General features: G+C 41.7%; 1 protein-coding gene across 6 annotated transcripts; it reads right to left on the bottom strand.

Annotated features, from left to right (window-relative positions):
- Nucleotides 1-9,606: 9,606 nt before the first annotated feature.
- LOC124262794 (alpha-protein kinase vwkA-like) lies at nucleotides 9,607-20,875 on the bottom strand. 6 transcript variants are annotated; one of them, XM_046697349.1, is made up of 2 exons: nucleotides 20,777-20,875; nucleotides 9,607-11,434 (listed from the first exon to the last, which is right to left on the bottom strand). In XM_046697349.1, the coding sequence occupies exon 2, from the start codon at nucleotides 11,404-11,406 to the stop codon at nucleotides 10,678-10,680; it is 729 nt and encodes a 242-aa protein (XP_046553305.1). In that variant the 5' UTR covers nucleotides 11,407-11,434; nucleotides 20,777-20,875; the 3' UTR covers nucleotides 9,607-10,677. The 6 variants fall into 6 exon arrangements, with proteins under 6 accessions (XP_046553305.1, XP_046553312.1, XP_046553299.1 ...); XM_046697356.1 differs by lacking the exon at nucleotides 20,777-20,875 and adding an exon at nucleotides 20,596-20,734; XM_046697343.1 differs by lacking the exon at nucleotides 20,777-20,875 and adding an exon at nucleotides 20,121-20,568.
- Nucleotides 20,876-22,120: the final 1,245 nt, after the last annotated feature.

Here is a 22,120-nt window from a genome sequence, read left to right as displayed (position 1 = left end):
ATCGGAAGAAAGAAAAGATGTACCACCTCAGCAACAGCAATTGGAGTCATTAAAATAAGTCACTCAATATCAAATTAACATTAAATATAATATTATGCATTGTAAACAAGTATTATCACAGTTAGCCAAGGTAATAAAAAAACTTTTTGCAAAACAAATCTATAAATGTACCAGGGGTGTTCATTAAAGATTTCTCCTGACCTACTCGCAGTGGAATTAGTGGAACGAAACTTGGCACAGTTATTAGTCCCTTTCTACATAGCAACCACCAAGAGTTACACACTTCTCCCCTCGTTTGTATAGAAGTTAAGATGAAATTGAGGCAGATGGAAAAGGATTAGAAAATGGCCATACCTGAAGAAAGAAAAGATGTTCCACCTCAGCAACAGCAATTGGAGTCATTAAAATAAGTCACTCAATATCAAATTAACATTAAATATAATATTATGCATTGTAAACAAGTATTATCACAGTTAGCCAAGGTAATAAAAAAACCTTTTGCAAAACAAATCTATAAATGTACCAGGGGTGTTCATTAAAGATTTCTCCTGACCTACTCTCGCAGTGGAATTAGTGGAACGAAACTTGGCACAGTTATTAGTCCTTTCTACATAGCAACCACCAAGAGTTACACACTTCTCCCTCGTTTGTATAGAAGTTAAGATGAAATTGAGGCAGATGGAAAAGGATTAGAAAATGGCCATACCTTGAAGAAAGAAAAGATGTTCCACCTCAGCAACAGCAATTGGAGTCATTAAAATAAGTCACTCAATATCAAATTAACATTAAATATAATATTATGCATTGTAAACAAGTATTATCACAGTTAGCCAAGGTAATAAAAAAACTTTTTGCAAAACAAATCTATAAATGTACCAGGGGTGTTCATTAAAGATGTCTCCTGACCTACTCGCAGTGGAATTAGTGGAACGAAACTTGGCACAGTTATTAGTCCCTTTCTACATAGCAACCACCAAGAGTTACACACTTCTCCCCTCGTTTGTATAGAAGTTAAGATGAAATTGAGGCAGATGGAAAAGGATTAGAAAATGGCCATACCTGAAGAAAGAAAAGATGTTCCACCTCAGCAACAGCAATTGGAGTCATTAAAATAAGTCACTCAATATCAAATTAACATTAAATATAATATTATGCATTGTAAACAAGTATTATCACAGTTAGCCAAGGTAATAAAAAAACTTTTTGCAAAACAAATCTATAAATGTACCAGGGGTGTTCATTAAAGATTTCTCCTGACCTACTCGCAGTGGAATTAGTGGAACGAAACTTGGCACAGTTATTAGTCCCTTTCTACATAGCAACCACCAAGAGTTACACACTTCTCCCCTCGTTTGTATAGAAGTTAAGATGAAATTGAGGCAGATGGAAAAAGGATTAGAAAATGGCCATACCTGAAGAAAGAAAAGATGTTCCACCTCAGCAACAGCAATTGAGTCATTAAAATAAGTCACTCAATATCAAATTAACATTAAATATAATATTATGCATTGTAAAACAAGCATTATCACAGTTAGCCAAGGTAATAAAAAACTTTTTGCAAAACAAATCTATAAATGTACCAGGGGTGTTCATTAAAGATTTCTCCTGACCTACTCGCAGTGGAATTAGTGGAACGAAACTTGGCACAGTTATTAGTCCCTTTCTACATAGCAACCACCAAGAGTTACACACTTCTCCCCTCGTTTGTATAGAAGTTAAGATGAAATTGAGGCAGATGGAAAAGGATTAGAAAATGGCCATACCTGAAGAAAGAAAAGATGTTCCACCTCAGCAACAGCAATTGGAGTCATTAAAATAAGTCACTCAATATCAAATTAACATTAAATATAATATTATGCATTGTAAAAACAAGTATTATCACAGTTAGCCAAGGTAATAAAAACTTTTGCAAAACAAATCTATAAATGTACCAGGGGTGTTCATTAAAGATTTCTCCTGACCTACTCGCAGTGGAATTAGTGGAACGAAACTTGGCACAGTTATTAGTCCCTTTCTACATAGCAACCACCAAGAGTTACACACCTCTCCCTCGTTTGTATAGAAGTTAAGATGAAATTGGAGGCAGATGGAAAAGGATTAGAAAATGGCCATACCTGAAGAAAGAAAAGATGTTCCACCTCAGCAACAGCAATTGAGTCATTAAAATAAGTCACTCAATATCAAATTAACATTAAATATAATATTATGCATTGTAAACAAGTATTATCACAGTTAGCCAAGGTAATAAAAAACTTTTTGCAAAACAAATCTATAAATGTACCAGGGTGTTCATTAAAGATTTCTCCTGACCACTCGCAGTGGAATTAGTGGAACGAAACTTGGCACAGTTATTAGTCCCTTCTCTACATAGCAACCACCAAGAGTTACACACTTCTCCCCTCGTTTGTATAGAAGTTAAGATGAAATTGAGGCAGATGGAAAAGGATTAGAAAATGGCCATACCTGAAGAAAGAAAAAGATGTTCCACCTCAGCAACAGCAATTGGAGTCATTAAAATAAGTCACTCAATATCAAATTAACATTAAATATAATATTATGCATTGTAAACAAGTATTATCACAGTTAGCCAAGGTAATAAAAAAAACTTTTGCAAAACAAATCTATAAATGTACCAGGGGTGTTCATTAAAGATTTCTCCTGACCTACTCGCAGTGGAATTAGTGGAACGAAACTTGGCACAGTTATTAGTCCCTTTCTATATAGCAACCACCAAGAGTTACACACTTCTCCCCTCGTTTGTATAGAAGTTAAGATGAAATTGAGGCAGATGGAAAAGGATTAGAAAATGGCCATACCTGAAGAAAGAAAAGATGTTTCCACCTCAGCAACAGCAATTGGAGTGAGGTGGAAGACAGGTATGCCAAAGGAAGTAGACATAGGGACACAATAGTCAATTAGAGGAAAGATAACACATCAAAGGCAGCCTTTGATGTGACTTATAAATAGAATAGGGAAAGCCCAGAGGATGGGTACTGAATCAGAAAAATAGAACAGAGGTGAAGGGAAATTCTTGTTGACAAGGCTCCAGGAAACAGATGAAAATGTGACAATTAAGAGGCGGCGTTCAGCGGCAAACACGGACAACATATAACAAATGGACATTTAACAGATAATGATATGAAAGATGGCTGATGCAACAAATGGAATCTTGATAAAAGATGAACATACAATTAAGTAAAGAAAAAATACGATATATACAAAAGGTCAAGTCAGTTATCCCTGCTACATTCACCTCCCTTTGGGAAATGGCGTCCTCGACATTAATACTAAATCTGTCTGATTAGATCATGTGAATAGCAGAAATAACTGGTAACTTGTAACTTGGGGAAAACTGGTTAGACCCAGACAGCATTCTGCTTGACCTCCCACTGACCGTCCCTCATCCAGTTCGGTTTCAAACGTGGACGTGTTGGCCGACGCACCAAAGTGGGACCCGATTCAGGTTCAGTCAAGTTAGAGTGAGCTGGGCGATTCCTTCTCGGTGCTGGTGTAGGTGGTGTCAATGGCAAAGGCTGACTGCGCTGATCCTGAAGCAGCAGGGATGTGTCTGGCTGCTGAGTTGCGGAAGTGTCAGCCTCTGTAGTGTCGAAAATTCCAACATCCAGATCGGACGAGGATAACTCCAGAGGGGACTGAGACAACTCAGCCGAAGTGTCCGACACATTTAGCCGTGGCGTAGGAATGTGTGGCTTGGGAATTGGCTTTCCGTCTGTACCCATCGGGAGAAGCATGTTGCGGTGCAGAACACGACATTGAGCAGTCCCTTCCTTACGGACTTTAAAAACGTCATCCCTGCTACAATTGTATCTTTACTGAGGCCAGGATTGGAATATACACAGATGAACTAGGTTGATGCCCGGACACCCTAGTGACGATTCTAGATGAGCGAGCGAGTGAATGAGTGAGTGAGGGAGGGAGCAATATCACGACGAGGGACACCAGAAATGGGTTTCGCTCACTGTACCCATACGGGGAAGTTAGACGGATGGTTTACCTCACCGCGAAATTCCGGATAAGAAAAGGGTTTAACAGCTTTGAACAGTATCGAAGGTGAGCCAGCGAAATGCGAGATGAGTAGTGGATGGCTCTCACAAGCCAGTAAACATAATCCTGGGGACCTGGGATTCGAACCCACGACCATGGGTTTCTGGCTGCCAGGGGGACGCTACTCTGCTCATCTATTTACGATGCCTTGGATGTGGTCTCCCATGGCCCTGTCCTGGTTAGAATAGGTCCCCAGCAACTCATGCTGGTGATACGATAGACATGTGATCCGGCTCAGTGACTTGGTCGTACCCCGACAAAATTAGTCAACATGCAAATCCGCAGATTTAAACATTTCTCTTTTAGCCATTTACATTAAATACCTAACACCTGGTTGGATATACATTTTGAAACTCTTCATCCTCTACACCCTGGAAGATCCGGCTGAGAATTGGTCTTCAGCAACCCATGCTTGTCATAAGAGGCGATTAACATGATCGGGTGGTCAGGCTCGTTGACTTGATCAACACGTCATTATACCCAATTGATCATGCCTTTGATGACTTGATTGTCTAGTCCAGACTCGATTACTTACAGCTAGACAGCTGCTATATAGCTGGAATACTGCTGAGTGCAGTGTTAAACAACAAACAACCCAAAACTTCATCCACTGTCTTTTGTCTGGTACACTGAGCATCACAGAGCACCACCGAGATTTTACACACGTTTCATAAACATTAACGTGTACTGTGTTTCATGACCACTCCGCACAGCCACATCCACTGATAGGTTACAATGTGTCCCGTCGAACCTGTACACAAGGGTGCCCCTTGCAGTTAGAGTGAGTGAGTGATTATGGTTTTACGCCAGGTAATTGCAAATGCACTGTAACTTAGTTTAAGTTATTGACAATTAACTTCTAGTACACTTTAACTTAGTTTAAGTGCTTGACAGGTAACTACAAGTACTCTGTAACTTAGTTTAAGTGAGTGACATTTAATTACTAGTACACTGTACCTTAGTTTAAGTGAGTGACATTTAACTACTAGTACACTGTAACTTAGTTTAAGTGAGTGACATTTAACTACTAGTACACTGTAACTTAGTTTAAGTGAGTGACAGGCAAGTGCACTGTAACTGAGTTTAATTGCGTGACTGATTGATTCAAAACAATTATATTATAACTTGTGTTTGGTGACATCCCCTTTCTTGTTAAATGTACTGGCATCTATACCGGACAGTCAGAGTCCACGTCTCTGATATATATATAGTTCAATGATACTCCATAGCTAAAGAGTGTACATACAATTAGATGAACAGTACCACATTAAAAGTCCGGGACTTCCACTGATCCTGCACATGTCGGTAACCAGGGTCGGCCATCTCCAACTATGAGAAAACGGTAACAATCGGTAAATGACCACACCCTGTCTAGAATTAAGAACACTTCTACCAGTCACTGCTGTACGACACAGTGATATTTACCAGACACAAACAACAACCACTTGCTTAACACACAGGGCTTACACTGGCACTGGCATTTACTCTTGTATTTGGGAGCCATCGACCAGGTCTTACAACAAGAAACAAATTTGAGAAAGGTGACCTTATTAATGTGCGTATTAGTTTACTCTAGTTAAACAGTTAAGCGAACGAACAGTTGAGCAAGACTCTCCCAGCCCTTCACTTCCTCGATTGCACACGTGGTTTGAAACAAGATTGCTCAATGCTTTGTGTCGCCTATCTCGAACGCCATATATATTTTTTATTCCGAATATGTGATAATTACGATACGGAAGCAGATGATATCATTCTTAAAATAATCGATAATAAAACCCGTGTTATTTTCTTTTACTAAAATAACTTTATAACACCGCGTACGAATATGTAGTACCTGAGTAAACCGGCCATTTACAATGCAGTGCCAAACATGTCTGCAAACACGTTGGGACTGATATTGTTTTATGCCGCAGTCAGAATATATTCTAGCTATACGCCGATGTCCTGTATATGATCGAGTCTGGGACAGATAAACCAGTGGGTGATATCATCAGCAACGCCCGACGCCGTCAACGTTCAATGCGACGCTATCAACCAAATAACCTGAAGTAAATATCTCCAATGGTCTGTCTAATTCGGGTTCCCAGGAAAAGCCTCTTCAGCTGGTTTTACTAAAACGGCTTGCACTGGTGTGCTGACAGTGATCACGTCGTTGGAAATGGCGCCAAGGCGAGTATACATGCTGTTATTCAGGTCAAAGATTACCGGTGTGTCTGTCAACATGCAGTTGACGTGATACATTTCACAGTCCTTAAACACATCCTGTCATCATGTGACAACCAATACCCCCCACTCCCAAACTCCCGCCTCAACAAACACACACACACACAACCAAATACTCAACACTCCATACCTCTCCACAAGTAATGACAATATAACTGCTGCTGTTCGTTCTGCAAATCTGGTTCTGACCTTTGTAGGAAATAACTAGCGAGAGATGTCTCACCAGTGTTTGACACGCTAAAGACTCGACCCAGCTAACTGAATTCTATAGGTAGGGCAGATTAAAGTATTGCGGGTTTAACTGTGCATCATGTCGTCGAAACTGAATATATGGCAGTTTGTGGTACCCTTCCTATCGAACTTAAAAACAAGGCATTACAGTAGAATATGGTATTTCTGGGTAGTCTCGTGTACAAGACACGTTCTTTGTCACAAGCATGATTCACTAGCACCTAATAGTGAGTGAGTGAGTTTGGTTTTACGCAGCTTTTAGCAATATTCCAGCAATATCACCGCGGGGGACACCAGAAATGGGCTTCAAACACTGTACCCATGTGGAGAATCGAACCCGGATCTTCGACGTGACGAGCGAACGCTTTAACCACTAGGCTACCCCATCCGTGACTAGTCATTGTTGAGAAAATAACATTTAGACGCTTATAATCGCTTATATCTCTCACGGAGAGTTTTCACGACGCGTCTTGAAGAAACAACTTGTAGCATACGTCTTGTAGTAACAATACAGATTGTTAACGAATTTGGTTTTGGATTAGTTTTAAAGTCCCAGACATTTCGTATCTCGCGAGATTCTCACGCAAGACTCGGCAACATTTCGTCCGTTCAGTGAGAAGAGACGCTAGCGTTAATTTCAGTATCACAGTCACGAACAAGAAGGCTTCAATCGGTGTGGGTTCACAATTGGATTCTCAAGCGAAATACCGTCAATTTCCTACGCTGGTCGAGACGTCAGCTTATAGTACGAATTAGGACAAGTCCTATGTATGTGTGCGAATACGCATTACGTCGGAAATCGCACGTCAATCTCCAAATCATCATCAGGTCCTCAAGTCAAAACATTGATTACACAACAGTCTCATTTCCTGCTGACAGGGTTCCGTCCTATTGCGGAACTTAGTACAATAACCAGTCCAGATTTTTAGACCAATTCATTTAACTGGATACATAAATATTAATCAGTATTATATGATACATCTAAGCACTTGTATATTGCAACACTACGCTCCTTCTAATCCTTGCAAACACGTCGTGCAGCGTGCTCTATCGTACAGCGAGCTCTGAGAAGCGGAAACCTGGAAATCGTTGAAATCTCAAAACGAGGCTATGCCGCTAAAACGTTTGGCGGTCTGGTACGGATTTGATATTATATCAATCACATTGTGTGTTACAGAACTACACTGAATAAGCGCAAAAAACACATAACAGGTGTAGCCAGTAAGCCAAATGCATTGTGAATCATTTTACGACCTCATCAAACAGGGGCAGTCTGTGACGTCTTAGTTAAGGTCATGCTGCCTACACCTCGCCATAAAATATAGAAATACGATGTTATTAAAGTTTAAAATTAAAATTGTTTGTAAATACCATTTTCTTTTTAAACAAGGAATTGGAATTCAGTGTAACCATAGTTGTTTGTGATGTCTATTTTCACTTTCAAACGAGAACATTCGGATCGGCGGAAAAGTAGGTCATTGCCTGAATAGGTTAATGAGACTCATGTTTCGGTTTGTGTCTTACAGCTCGGCTGAACCCGTGAACGTCCGGGTTAGAATTAGTCTTCAGTAACCCATGCTTGTCATAAGAGTCGACTAACGGGATCGGGTGGTCAGGCTTGCTGACTTGAGCGACACATCGATACGTCATCGTATCCCAATTGCTTAGATCGATGCGCATACTTTTGATCACTGGATTGTCTGGTCCAGACACAATTATTTACAGACTGAAATATTGCTGAGTGTGGCGTTAAACATCAAACCAACCAACTACAAGTTGGCTGCGTACATTGTATGCGATGTACCTTAGGATGTTCTGACGGTGCAACTGTGTGGCATGCTACAAGTTGAAGGGACACGTTTTAATTGAATTCGTATGACCATTGCTACACTGAGGTCTACCTTCTATGTAAAATACACCGAGTCTAAGTCTTTGACATTATATCAAGTAAATGGGGCATACATAATGCTCCCAGGGTCAATCGCCCAGGATAATGTCCCAGGATCAATATAGGGGTTTATGATCATTAATCCATCCTTAATCTTAGTCTGGACTTCAGTCGTGTCTGAAACACACACTGCGTTTCTATAACAGATTAATCCTGAACCCCAGGGTGGTTATACATTAAAACTTAAGACTGACTGACTGAGTTTAGTTTTACGCCGCTTTTAGCAATATTCCAGCAATATCACGGCGGGGGACACCAGAAATGGGCTTCACACATTGAGTCCATGTGGGGAATCGAACCCGGGTCTTCGGCGTGACGAGCCAACGCTTTAACCACTAGGCTACCCCACCGCCCTTAAAACTTAAGAAAAAGAAGTGGGAACGGTTTTACGATTAACCTTGGTTTAGTCCATCTTAAAGGTCCAACAGAGTCCTTTTCTTCAGACATACCCATTCAATCTACTTGATGTATCAGCACCGAACCTACATGGGCATGGTAGGACACTGACGGTAATTAAAGCCGTTTGTTCCTTGTTTAATATTTCCTTACATGTCGTTGGCTTGTAATAATCGAATCCGGACAAGATCATACAATGATTGATAAAAAGAGCCATGCTCCATGCCTTCTAACTATGAAAACATCCATTCAACTAAATCCCCGCGCTGGATCATCCGATCAATTTAGTTTCGTATGACAATCACTGGTGCTGGGGACAATATTTGTATGATGAAATGACACTGTATATACAATCAAAAATTACTAATTGGGGTACGCTTATAGATCTTTGCTGGATTATGATAGTTTTGAGTGTATTTTCCGTTCTAATTGTTCTAGGTTGCCAAGAGACCCATAGCAACGTGACGTCACAGCAAAGATGACGTTAACCATTCTTAATGGCGTCGCAAACGACGTTTAGGCCAACTCGTGTCTCAACTTGAGATCACTGAACCCACGTTTTAATATTTTCTGCAAACAGAAACTATGGGTAACATTAAGCATAATCCTCAACAAACCCATATTTATGGATTACCTCCTTTGGCAAGACTCAGAACTAATACCTAAGACAAATAATCCGTAATTCCTCATGGAGAGTTAATCCCTAAGCAGTCAGGTCTCTATATAACACATCAATAACATACTCTGAGATCCGTGTTTATTGCACATATCATCCTGTGAACCGACTGAGGTCAACAAGGCATAGTAATACTGACTTTATATTTACTGTGGCGCCAGCAAGTATATCTTATATACACTTAGACACTTTGACGTTAATATACATACATGCTGACATGACAAGGGATCGAGGAAAATACAATAAATCTGAACTTGATCATTACAGATAGTTCGATTGTGCACAGTGCATTAATCAGGTGAATACTTCAAGGGGACTCCATTGAAGATTGATGGTATATAATATTATTCCAATAAATATCTATTACACGCCAAATAAAATATTGTCATGTTTTCATTTGTAGTAGATAGCACCAAAGGACACCGTGTTGTACAACCTCGAGAGAAATAGGCTTTGCATGGTGGACAAAGTTATACAATGAAATCGTGCTAGTTATTTTATAAGGAAATCTGTCCACCATGTTCCTTTGTATACTATTCGATTGATACTGACTGTCAGTAGGGCCTTGGTTAAAACGTCAGTATATACAATGTGTGCATCGTAACTACGTATGAACAATAACATATCTTAACAAAGGGAGAACTTTAGCCAGATCCGATAGTTCCTCACACGCTATGTATTGTCAGTACATATTACTTTCACGACTGGCTGAAACTGTCCTTTCAGACGCCATACAGACATCATGGAATGTACGGAACTCTATTCATGACACTGTTTTAACGGCGGAAACTGTACGTCATTTATGGTCCAATAACGCAAGTCTATCACTTGGAAACACAATGGTAATGTCAAAGTTAACAAAGTCAAACTTCGATGGCTAAACATTGCCCATAAAATGTTGGAAAAATCCATAATCCAAGAGTCTTCAGAAACGTAACAGCTTATAACACCATTGTCATCATATATATACATGTATACACAAAGGCGACACGGATGTCCTCAACCTTGGCTGATGTCACTTCCGGCCAGCGTAAGCCATGACAGCATGATCACAGCTGCACCTCGAATGATCTGTGAGTATTGAAGGCAGGTTATTCACGTTCCGTCCAAAACAACACAATATACAAAGGCTACCTCCCTATACCGTAGTGCATATTGACTCGAACTTGGTGTGATTCACCCCGCCTGGCTTCAGCCAGCCATGGCACCTTGCCGTACACCTATGGTTGATGAACGCTTCTATGATGCCTTCCAACCCCATGTCTGTCTCCCTGTATTTGGTGTCTACCGAATGGACTGTCGGCTCGGAAAGACACACAACATTCCCTGAAACTGTTCCTTGAAAACCACAAAATATGTCCTTCCGGCATGACTCATGATAGGTGAAGTGCATCAGTTCGCCCAAAATGTCGGCAACACCCTGAGGCACCTTGGTTGCTACTTTACCACACGAGTCCAACAGTTCGGCATAGTCCTCTCCCAGCGGCTCCTCAACAAGCACAAATTCCCCTTCTTTAAGCTTCATCTTCTTCTTCATCCATTTCGATGCTTTGTCCACGTAGGCAGTCATTGGAAATTCGACGTGAATTTTTATCGGTAGGTTTACAGTCTTGCCGAAGGATATGATGTGTTCTCTGAGCCTTCTGCATTTCTCGATCTCCTCATCCCAGTACTGTTCATCGGGGACGGACTTTTCCAGGACTTTCACAACGACTACTTCTCCCGCCCTCCAGCTCCCGACCAGACGACCAGGACACGTGAACTTCCGCTTGCCACGCGATATGACGCTATCCTCGATGATGACGCGATGCACCATACCGCGTTCGTCCGGTGAGGTGGTGAGGGTTTTTGTGGCTCCGCTTCCCATGACGTCACAAGATCACATGTGCACTTGGCTGAAACAAAATACAATTTTGTAAGTGGTTATAAATAAAGAGTCAGTAGTCAGTATGCTTTTACGCTGCTTTTAGTAATATTCCAGCAATATCACGGCGGTGGACACACATTGTACCCATGTGGGGAAGCGAACCCGGGTCCTCGGCGTGACGAACGAATGCTTTAACCTGTAGGCTACCTCACCGCCCCTATTAATAAAGATGGCGACTGTAAATTATGCTACATACTGTTAATAAGGATGAAGAATGATGACAATTCTTATGGATATGCAACTTCTTTTATTGTGAAAGGCGACGTTTCGACATAGATTCTAATGTTGCACTTGCATCCCTTGCCTGAAAACGACATTAGAAACTATGTCGAAACGTCGCCTTTAACAATAAAAGAAGTTGTATATCCAAAACAATTGTCATCATTCTCCATCAACTCAACTTCTAAAATGCCCATCAAAGAAGTGTTTCGAAGGATCTTTGTGAAGATTCGAACAGTGGAAACAGATTAATAATTACATATTACATACCTTAAAGGGAATCAAACTGGGCCAAGCATGTAAAGGTGTTTTCACACCATCCACTGCGCTAGCCTAATATATGTTCTGGTCAGACAATGTCAGTAAAACATTCACACAAGGCACGGAACTTGCAGTGTGTCGACAGACAGCCAACGTTCAACCCGGATTTTCACAGGGTAAAGGTCATACTATGACTGACACGTCTCATCCAAAACTAAGAGTTTGTTCTAAAGTGTAAATATGCTTCGACTTAATCTGACCACATAACCCTGCTTTGCTAAGCAAAGGGAGGCAACTCCCTTGTACGCAGGAATGCACACCGCAAGAGCTGAATGACGGTGAATACGACAGGAAATGTGTCAAACGCATAATGTGTAATTTTCTGTGTGGACGGAAGAGGAATCAGATTAAGGTCACTATGAGCCATGCACAATGAAATATATATGACTATAGTCAAAGGACTAGGTCATGGTAACATGGTAGCTCAAGACTTTTGAAATTTTAGATATAAGAAACAATTACCACGTTAAACGTTCGTGATATGGGAAAGGTTTGAAGGTAAATATTGATTCTTAATCCGAGCTCAAAGTATTGCAAAAGTATTAGCGTTTAATTATTTTAAAACTAAGCTGCTGGGCAAGGGAAGGTGTATGCCCATGTTTGATGGGAGATAACACGAAACAGACAGTGAGTGAGTAAGTTAGCAATATTCCAGCAATATCCTGTCGGGTCACCAGAAATGGGCTTCACACACAGTACCCACGTGGGGAATCGAACCCGGATCTTCGGCGTGAAGAGCGAACGCTTTAACCACTAGGCTACCCCACCGCCCCGTAACAGATAGGAAATGATTATTTGATGGCGATGTATTTGAATACGGGTATGCTGGGCGATATGACATTCATCATACCAATGAGTATCTCACAACAGATCCAGGCCCGTTCAACAAAGCGTGAGTGAGTGAGTGAAGATTCTTTAACGCCGCATCAGGCATTTTGCAGCTATTCGCGTCGAGAGATGTATTTTGTTTTATAGCATGTTAGATCATAAAAGTAATGCTGGCATTCAGTAAACTTTCAATCAATTCTCACATTGAAGAGTAAAAGCGATGATAGTGCTAAGACTGTCGTAAGTGTATGTTTAAGTCTGGGAGTTAGGATCATTTTAGCGCTCCCTTTGAGAAACGTACCCCACTTAATATCTTTTGTAATTTTGTAAATCCAATTTCAAATGTATACTGTTTTTCCCAAACACTTTATTATATGTACTAACGTTAAAACAAGTAGCTGTGAAATACGCCATACCACGAACACAAATGGCAGTGAAAGTGTTAATGATATTTCAGTACAAAAACATGAAAAATAACAACAATCAAAACAATCGACAAGGTGTCCAATTCTAACAATTCAACTTACTGCAATTCATAGTCTGTTGTTTTTTTAATCGAGGTAATGCTTTAGTGTGAAACGCACGATATTATATGTGAGGTACTACCGATCATAATGATACATACATTATAAGACGTCCATATCAACCACTACATACAGCCTAACATTACCTCAGTCACGCACCTGCTGTGTTGGTAAACACGGGTAATTACCATGCTGATATGACATTCAAGTAACGGGCACGTACCAACCAAGCCTATTAACTTATAGATTACATGCACATAAACTGCATTTGATTAACGACAAAGTGTTCAAAACAAATAAGTCACTAAGACTTACCATGTACAGATTCAAAACCACAAGCCCTTTCTTGAAATCGTGTCTCTATATCCGTTGCGTCATATATGTTCACACTACTTAAAGCTATATGATCGAATGATTCCGAAGTTGGACGTGTGCCATGTCGATTGCAAACAATACAACGAGTTATAGCACAACGGTTCCTGAGTACAAAGGTTGCGTTAAGCAAATACATAGAGCGAGAGGTTGGGGATCTAGACCGGCTGTCACAAATTGGGCTATAAGCTGTCACGCTGTTGTCACGAGTAATAAAACTGTGCTCCACTCACTGTATAATCGATGACATAAAGTATTTAACGCCCGAATTGTTAAAGATTTTGCTAACACCTATCCGTTTGTCGCATCCGCCAGTTTGGCGTGTCGGTTTTTGTTAATGTGACGCACTCGGATATAGTAAACTATGTTTCCATATAACCGTTAATCGCATCCGATCGTCGGTCTCGTGTCCTATATAGTTACAGAGTATAGTGGCATTCACAATTTTACATACAACATTTTATAGAATTTTGATCGATTTAAGTCCTAAGGCCCATTTGTGAGATGATGGAAGTATGATAGACGAGTTATCGTGAAAGGAGTTTAAATTATTTCTATTTCAGTGCAAAAGGTTGAGACTAATTACGTAATGTAATTATGATCAGATTAAACCGTTTCATCAAACATGATATGAAAATATGCTGAATCTCCTGCCGATCCAAATACCTGTGTATCCTATCGTAAGTGTCCCATATACCTCTGGGGTTTCTTCCTAACTTCCAGACGGAAGAGGATTTCAATCGTGCCCAACCCAAAAATCTGAGTTCAAATCCCAGATGGCGTTTTAAGTGTCACTGTTTCGTTGGTAGAATACCTGCGTCAGCTTGCACTCAGTGATCTGCGCTGACACCAGTGGAAGTCTATATTTAAAAATCGGAGTTGCTCATGCCCCAGCACTGAAATGAATCAGCTTTCCATCCACAGGAAACTGACCTGTCGTCAGAAAATAGTACTCACATCTACTTAAAATCCGACTCACCCGCCCACTCATTATGCTATAGTTATATCACTATGAATCTATTGTCCTCATTTAAAGGGGAGAGGGAGGAGCCTAGTGGTTAAAGCGGTCGCTTGTCATGACGAAGGTCTGGGGTCGATTCCCACTTCTGGGGTCCCCTTGGTGCCATTGTTGGAATGTTGCTACAAGCGACGTAAAACCATACTCACTCACCTCAATTTCAACAAATCGTTGAATCCAAAAAAGTAATACTTATTCCATAGTTCGACAGCCGAGCTGTGTTTACTGGTTAGATAGTCTACCATAAATTAGAAATACTAATTTAATGATACGGGACGATAAGAAGCATTTGTCCAGTTGTCAAGACCATTTAAGGAACCGAAATCAGCATGGAAGACGAGCCTTATACAAGTCGCTCACAACAAGATGGCCCTATGCTGATACACGCTGGGATATGCGTTGTTACGACTGTCACCCCTATTGCACTTGAATACACAGTACAATCCACACCCTACATCACCCGATGCAACACAGTACAATCCACACTCTACATCACCCGATACAACACAGTACAATCCACAACCTACATCACCCGAGATACAACACAGTACAGTCCACACCACATATCACCCGATGCAAGACAGTACATTCCACACCCTACATCACCCGATACAACACAGTACAGTCCACACCCTACATCACCCAATACAACACAGTACAGTCCACACCCTACATCACCCGATACAACACAGTACAATCCACAACCTACATCACCCGATACAACACAGTAAAGTCCACACCCTACATCACCCAATACAACACAGTACAGTTCACACCCTACATCACCCAATACAACACAGTACAATCCACACCCTACGTCACCCGATACAACACAGTACAGTCCACACCCAATATCACCCGATGCAAGACAGTACATTCCACACCGAATATCACCCGATACAAGACAGTACAATCCACACCCTACATCACCCGAGATACAACACAGTACAGTCCACACCCTACATCACCCAATACAACACAGTACAGTCCACACCCTACATCACCCAATACAACACAGTACAGTCCACACCCTACATCACCCGATACAACACAGTACAATCCACAACCTACATCACCCGATACAACACAGTAAAGTCCACACCCTACATCACCCAATACAACACAGTACAGTTCACACCCTACATCACCCAATACAACACAGTACAATCCACACCCTACATCACCCGATACAACACAGTACATTCCACACCGAATATCACCCGATACAACACAGTACAGTCCACACCCTACATCACCCAATACAAAACACAGTACAATCCACACCCTACATCACCCGATACAACACAGTACAATCCACACCCTACATCACCGATACAACACAGTACAATCCACACCCTACATCACCCGATACAACACAGTACAATCCACACCCTACATCACCCGATACAACACAGTACAATCCACACCCTACATCACCGATACAACACAGTACAATCCACACCCTACATCACCCGATACAACACAGTACATTCCACACCCTACATCACCCGATACAACACTGTACAATCCACACCCTACATCACCCGATACAACACAATACAATCCACACCCTACATCACCCGATACAACACAGTACAATCCACACCCTACATCACCCGATACAACACTGTACAATCCACACCCTACATCACCCGATACAACACAATACAATCCACACCCTACATCACCCGATACAACACAGTACAATCCACACCCTACATCACCCGAGATACAACACAGTACAGTCCACACCCTACATCACCCGATACAACGCTGTACAATCCACACCCTACATCACCCAATACAACACTGTACAATCCACACCCTACATCACCCAATACAACACAGTACAATCCACACCCTACATCACCCGATACAACACAGTGCAATGTACACCCTACATCACCCGAGATACAACACAGTACAGTCCACACCCAATATCACCCGATACAACTCTACGTACGTAACTCTAACAGTCAATTCAGACAAGACACTTAACGCGATTTGCTTACCACGTGAGTATCATTCCGTATATTCCTCTACCCCTGGTGCATTTTTTGCGAATTTCTACAGATTATGGTTTCTTTTTAATTGAATATATGTACTGGACACTGTCTTGCGACAAAGATCCAACAGTCAATCTATATTGTTATGTCTCTATGCAGACCCTGACAAAATATTTCAGGCCCCCGTTTAAAAACCTGCAGGTTATTGTGAAGACAGTCGACAGCATATCAACCAAGGATATACAGAAATGTATGATACAAAGAAAGTTTTAAATACAACTTGAAAAACTACTCCACGACACGATATCTACCTTTCTAAGATGCTTTGCTAAAAGGTCAAAGGCGCCGACAGCACTTATCTGGCGATAAGGTAAACTTTTCGCATGATGTCACACTGTCAAACGTAGCCTTGGTAACCGACGTCATATCACGATGCATGTCAGTTGTCATCGTCTCCTACAGCCTCCTACAGTAAACTACTCCGTAAGAGTCCTCGTACTTTAACTATAATAGTTCAGGGCAAAAGTGTACTTTATTATACTATACATGGTGGTAGAGCGAGCTGCATTTCTTAAAGCTATGGGTAGGTGTATATTTCAACAATGACTCAGTGTATAGTGATGATATTAGAATTTATTCATAAAATATAATAAAAGTCTTCACGGATACATCCAGTAATCACTGAAGTGAATATTGTGTTAATCCGTCTTAAAAAATACTGTGTATTCGCGAAATAGTTGCATCTACTTGACAACGTTCACGCTTCCCTACCTGCCAACATAACATTAACTGAAAAATGTGCATGTGAGCTATGAGTCATTTGGCGAAACCAAAAACTATCACCTGATCACAACGGGACGAGCGTTTGAAAAGCAATGCTATTTACTTCCTTAATGGTATAATATGTTATCATCAAAAAAGGTATTATCTTCTCTATACGCTCCTCGCTATAACACAAAGAAACCATCCTGACCTACTCAAAACTGAACAGAGTGTATTTGTTTCAACGGTTGAGTGTCCATCCACGAGACAGTTAACTGGGGTAGGTAAGTGTGACCGACCATCTGCGTCACGTTGGGCTCTCCCCGTGTTATAACAGAATCTGTACTGCCATGAGACATAGACAATATTACGTTTATCACACGTTTCATCTGCATGCCACTTATGTACATTTGCTAAAGGCGCTGCGAGATTGCTGTTATCATCTAGATTCCCACAGCTGTAAACCTAGCCTTGCTCGGAGGCTGTACTGAATGCTGAACCCATGGGTGTATACTGTATAGTACTTCTGTCCTTCAAAGAGGCAAGTCTAGATAAGTGGACAGTACAGGACGCCAGTCTGTTATTTATATTTGTTTTCGAAATTATCATTAAACTATATTTTTTTACATTAGAGACTTGTGCAAGTCTACTGTAAACCCAGATCCCACATTTGATGGATAAACGGGTTTATAGGTTGAAGGCAACAGAGGAATATTCTGGAAATGTATGTACATCCAGGTACATCGGTATCAAGCAGGCGAAATAATGATATCACTCCGCATCATCCGATACAACAATGTACAACCCAACATCACCCGATACAACAATGTACAACCCAACATCACCCCATACAACATTATACAACTCACACGCCACATCACCACATACAGCCAGCAACCTGTTACACCGGCTACAACAAACAAACAAGTTAACCACACCCAAAACAGCCCTATACAACGCGTACCCAACCTCACCAGATACAACACAGTACAGTCCACACCAAATATCACCCGATACAACACAGTACAATCCACACCCAATATCACCCGATACAACACAGTACAATCCACACCCTACATCACCCGATACAACAGAGTGCAATCTACACCTTACATCACCCGATATAACACAGTACAATCCACACCCAATATCACCCGATACAACACAGTACAATCCACACCCTACATCACCCGATACAACACAGTACAGTCCACACCCTACATCACCCGATACAACACAGTACAATCCACACCCTACATCACCCGATACAACGCTGTACAATCCACACCCAATATCACCCGATACAACACTGTACAATCCACACCCTACATCACCCGATACAACACTGTACAATCCACACCCTACATCACCCGATACAACACAGTACAATCCACACCCTATATCACCCGATACAACACAGTACAATCCACACCCTACATCACCCGATACAACACAGTACAATCCACACCCTACATCACCCGATACAACACAGTACAATCCACACCATACACACCCAATATCACCCGATACAACACAGTACAATCCACACCCTACATCACCTGATACAACACAGTACAATCCACACCCTACATCACCCGATACAACACTGTACAATCCACACCCTATATCACCCGATACAACACAGTACAATCCACACCCTACATCACCCGATACAACACAGTACAATCCACACCCTACATCACCCGATACAACACTGTACAATCCACACCCTACATCACCCGATACAACACAGTACAATCCACACCCAATATCACCCGATACAACACAGTACAATCCACACCCTACATCACCCGATACAACACTGTACAATCCACACCCTACATCACCCAATACAACACAGTACAATCCACACCCTACATCACCCGATACAACACAGTGCAATGTACACCCTACATCACCCGATATAACACAGTACAATCCACACCCAATATCACCCGATACAACACAGTACAACCCACACCCTACATCACCAGATACAACACAGTGCAATCCACACCCTACATCACCCGATACAACACAGTACAATCCACACCTAATATCACCCGATACAACACAGTACTATCCACACCATACATCACCCGATACAACACTATATAATCTACAATCTACATCACCCCCAATACAGCCCTATACAACGTACACCAACTTCACCCGATACAATACAGCACGATCCTCACCCTGCATCACCCCTAATACAACCATATACAGGGCAAACTCGACATCACCCGATACAACACTGAAAAACCCATACGCAACATCGCCCGATACACAGCATACAACCTGCTTTGAACTTCGCCCGACAGAAGCCTATACAACCCACGTCAAACTGTCGATTATTTACAAACAGCCATTATATAGCAGGGATAGTGCTGAGTGCGACGAACAACACAAGATACAACATCATGCACAAAACACATGACTGTACAAGTGAATAGTTCGACGACAGGCAGCAATACGACAACAAAACAAGTATAGATATACTTTAAAAGACTCTTTAAACATATCCTTGTACGAAAGGCAAAGTCTATCTCCCTACCCTCCCTCTCAGCATCAATGTCAGTCGCAACAACACAGTTTTCTCACCTTCTATTCAGGATGATCCCACCAAGCCATACACAACTCGGAACATCACGGAATCCAGCGGTTTGCAGTTAAGATTAATTAGGCCGTTGAGTAGATTGGCGCAACAAGGAGTATAATTACGATAAGAGTTCCGCATATCTCACCAACCGCCAAGGATTGACGCGGCTGTAATCACAACTGGCTTGAGGCTGTGTGCCCAAGTAGATCATTATGTATTATGCATTCAACCAGCGTTCTTGTGGGGGTGTGCGCCACACGGCTGGTGAATGACATTCCTTGCCACTTCGATCACAGGCCGCACACCCAAATAAACAGATAGGACATAGTGAGTGGGTCACTGCCCTTCTGATAACGGGTCGTGGTTTCGGAAAATTGCCATACCCCACCGTATTCGACATCGTTACTGCTGACATCTCTTGAACCTTGACATCTAGGACATTACAACTGGACGTGACATTAAATCACATATACGTACCTTTTGGCGTGGAATATGATCAATTCACAAACTTGTATTAGACCATTCATTATTGTGTCGTTTAAAAACGGAGGGCATAAATTAGGACAGGGCCTCACAGATTCAGGCCACGATATGGGGAGATTGTTATTATAATGATGTACCCAAGCGGCACGGTCAGATTTCAAATAAACCAATTTACCAAAGGACGCGCCTGTTTGCTTGTGGTAAGCACAGTATGAATGTCATGCAGTTACTGTGCTGACGTTACCTCCCTGTTGGATGGATCTAATCACGCCGGAACAACCCGCGTTGTTATACCCTCCGTGCGACGTCAGCAGTTGATATAGTTCGCCTTCACCGGAAATACCCGAGCAGGAAAATGACGTATAAGGTTTATTACTTATATCGATGTAAATATATTTGATCACTACCGTATTTCCTCGAAAACAAGACGTCTAGACGTGTGATAAGGTTGACGAAGTCCAACGCAGATTCGAAATGGGGATGGGAAGGAATAGTCGGCTTTGAATGTATGCCATGTGGTGAATTACGTGTGTGTGTGTTTATAGCCTTGGCGCAGAATGTACAACATCGTCCGTTAGAGACATCACTCGTAGGAGTTGTTAATCCGCTACTCTATATACGACCTAGTCTATGTTGTGAGACAATATGGAGACATTAAATTTAGTCTGTTGTCCCCAAGCTACACCCTACATCACTCGATACAACCCACACCCTACAGCATCCGATAACACACACACCCTAAATCACCTGATACAACCCATACCCTACACCCCTAATACAACACACACCCTACCTCACCCGATACAACCCATACCCTAAATCACCCGATACAACCCACACCCTACACCACCTGATACAACCCACACCCTAAATCACCTGATACAACCCACACCCTAAATCACCCAATACAACCCACATCCTAAATCACCCGATACAACCCACATCCTAAATCGCCTGATACAACCCACATCCTAAATCACCCGATACAACCCACATCCTAAATCACCTACAATCTCCCGATCCTAAATCTCCCAACACACCCTAAATCACCCGATACAACCCACACCCTAAATCACCTGATACAACCCATACCCTAAATCACCCGATACAACCCACACCCTAAATCACCTGATACAAACCACACCCTAAATCACCCGATACAACCCACACCCTACATCGCCCTATACAACCCACACCCTACATCGCCCGATACAACCCACACCCTACATCACCCTATACAACCCACACCCTATATCACCCTATACAATCCACACCCTACATCGCCCGATACAACAACCACACCCTACATCACCCTATACAACAACCACACCCTACATCACCCTATACAACCCACACCCTACATCGCCTGATACAACCCATACCCTACATCATCCGATACAACCCACACCCTACATCACTCTATTGGAATATCAGGGATTTGAAATAGTAGAAATGGTATCATATAATTTTTTATCAGCATTACCATCTTTATTAGAATCATTTTAGGTAGATTATCCTT

This window comes from Haliotis rubra, unplaced genomic scaffold (genome assembly GCF_003918875.1).
Source record: "Haliotis rubra isolate DU_JTF1 unplaced genomic scaffold, ASM391887v1 Scf12, whole genome shotgun sequence".
Classification (NCBI taxonomy): Eukaryota; Metazoa; Mollusca; class Gastropoda; order Lepetellida; family Haliotidae; genus Haliotis; species Haliotis rubra.
The sequence above is the reverse complement of the archived record's forward strand: the minus strand, read 5'-3'. Positions and strand labels throughout refer to the sequence as shown.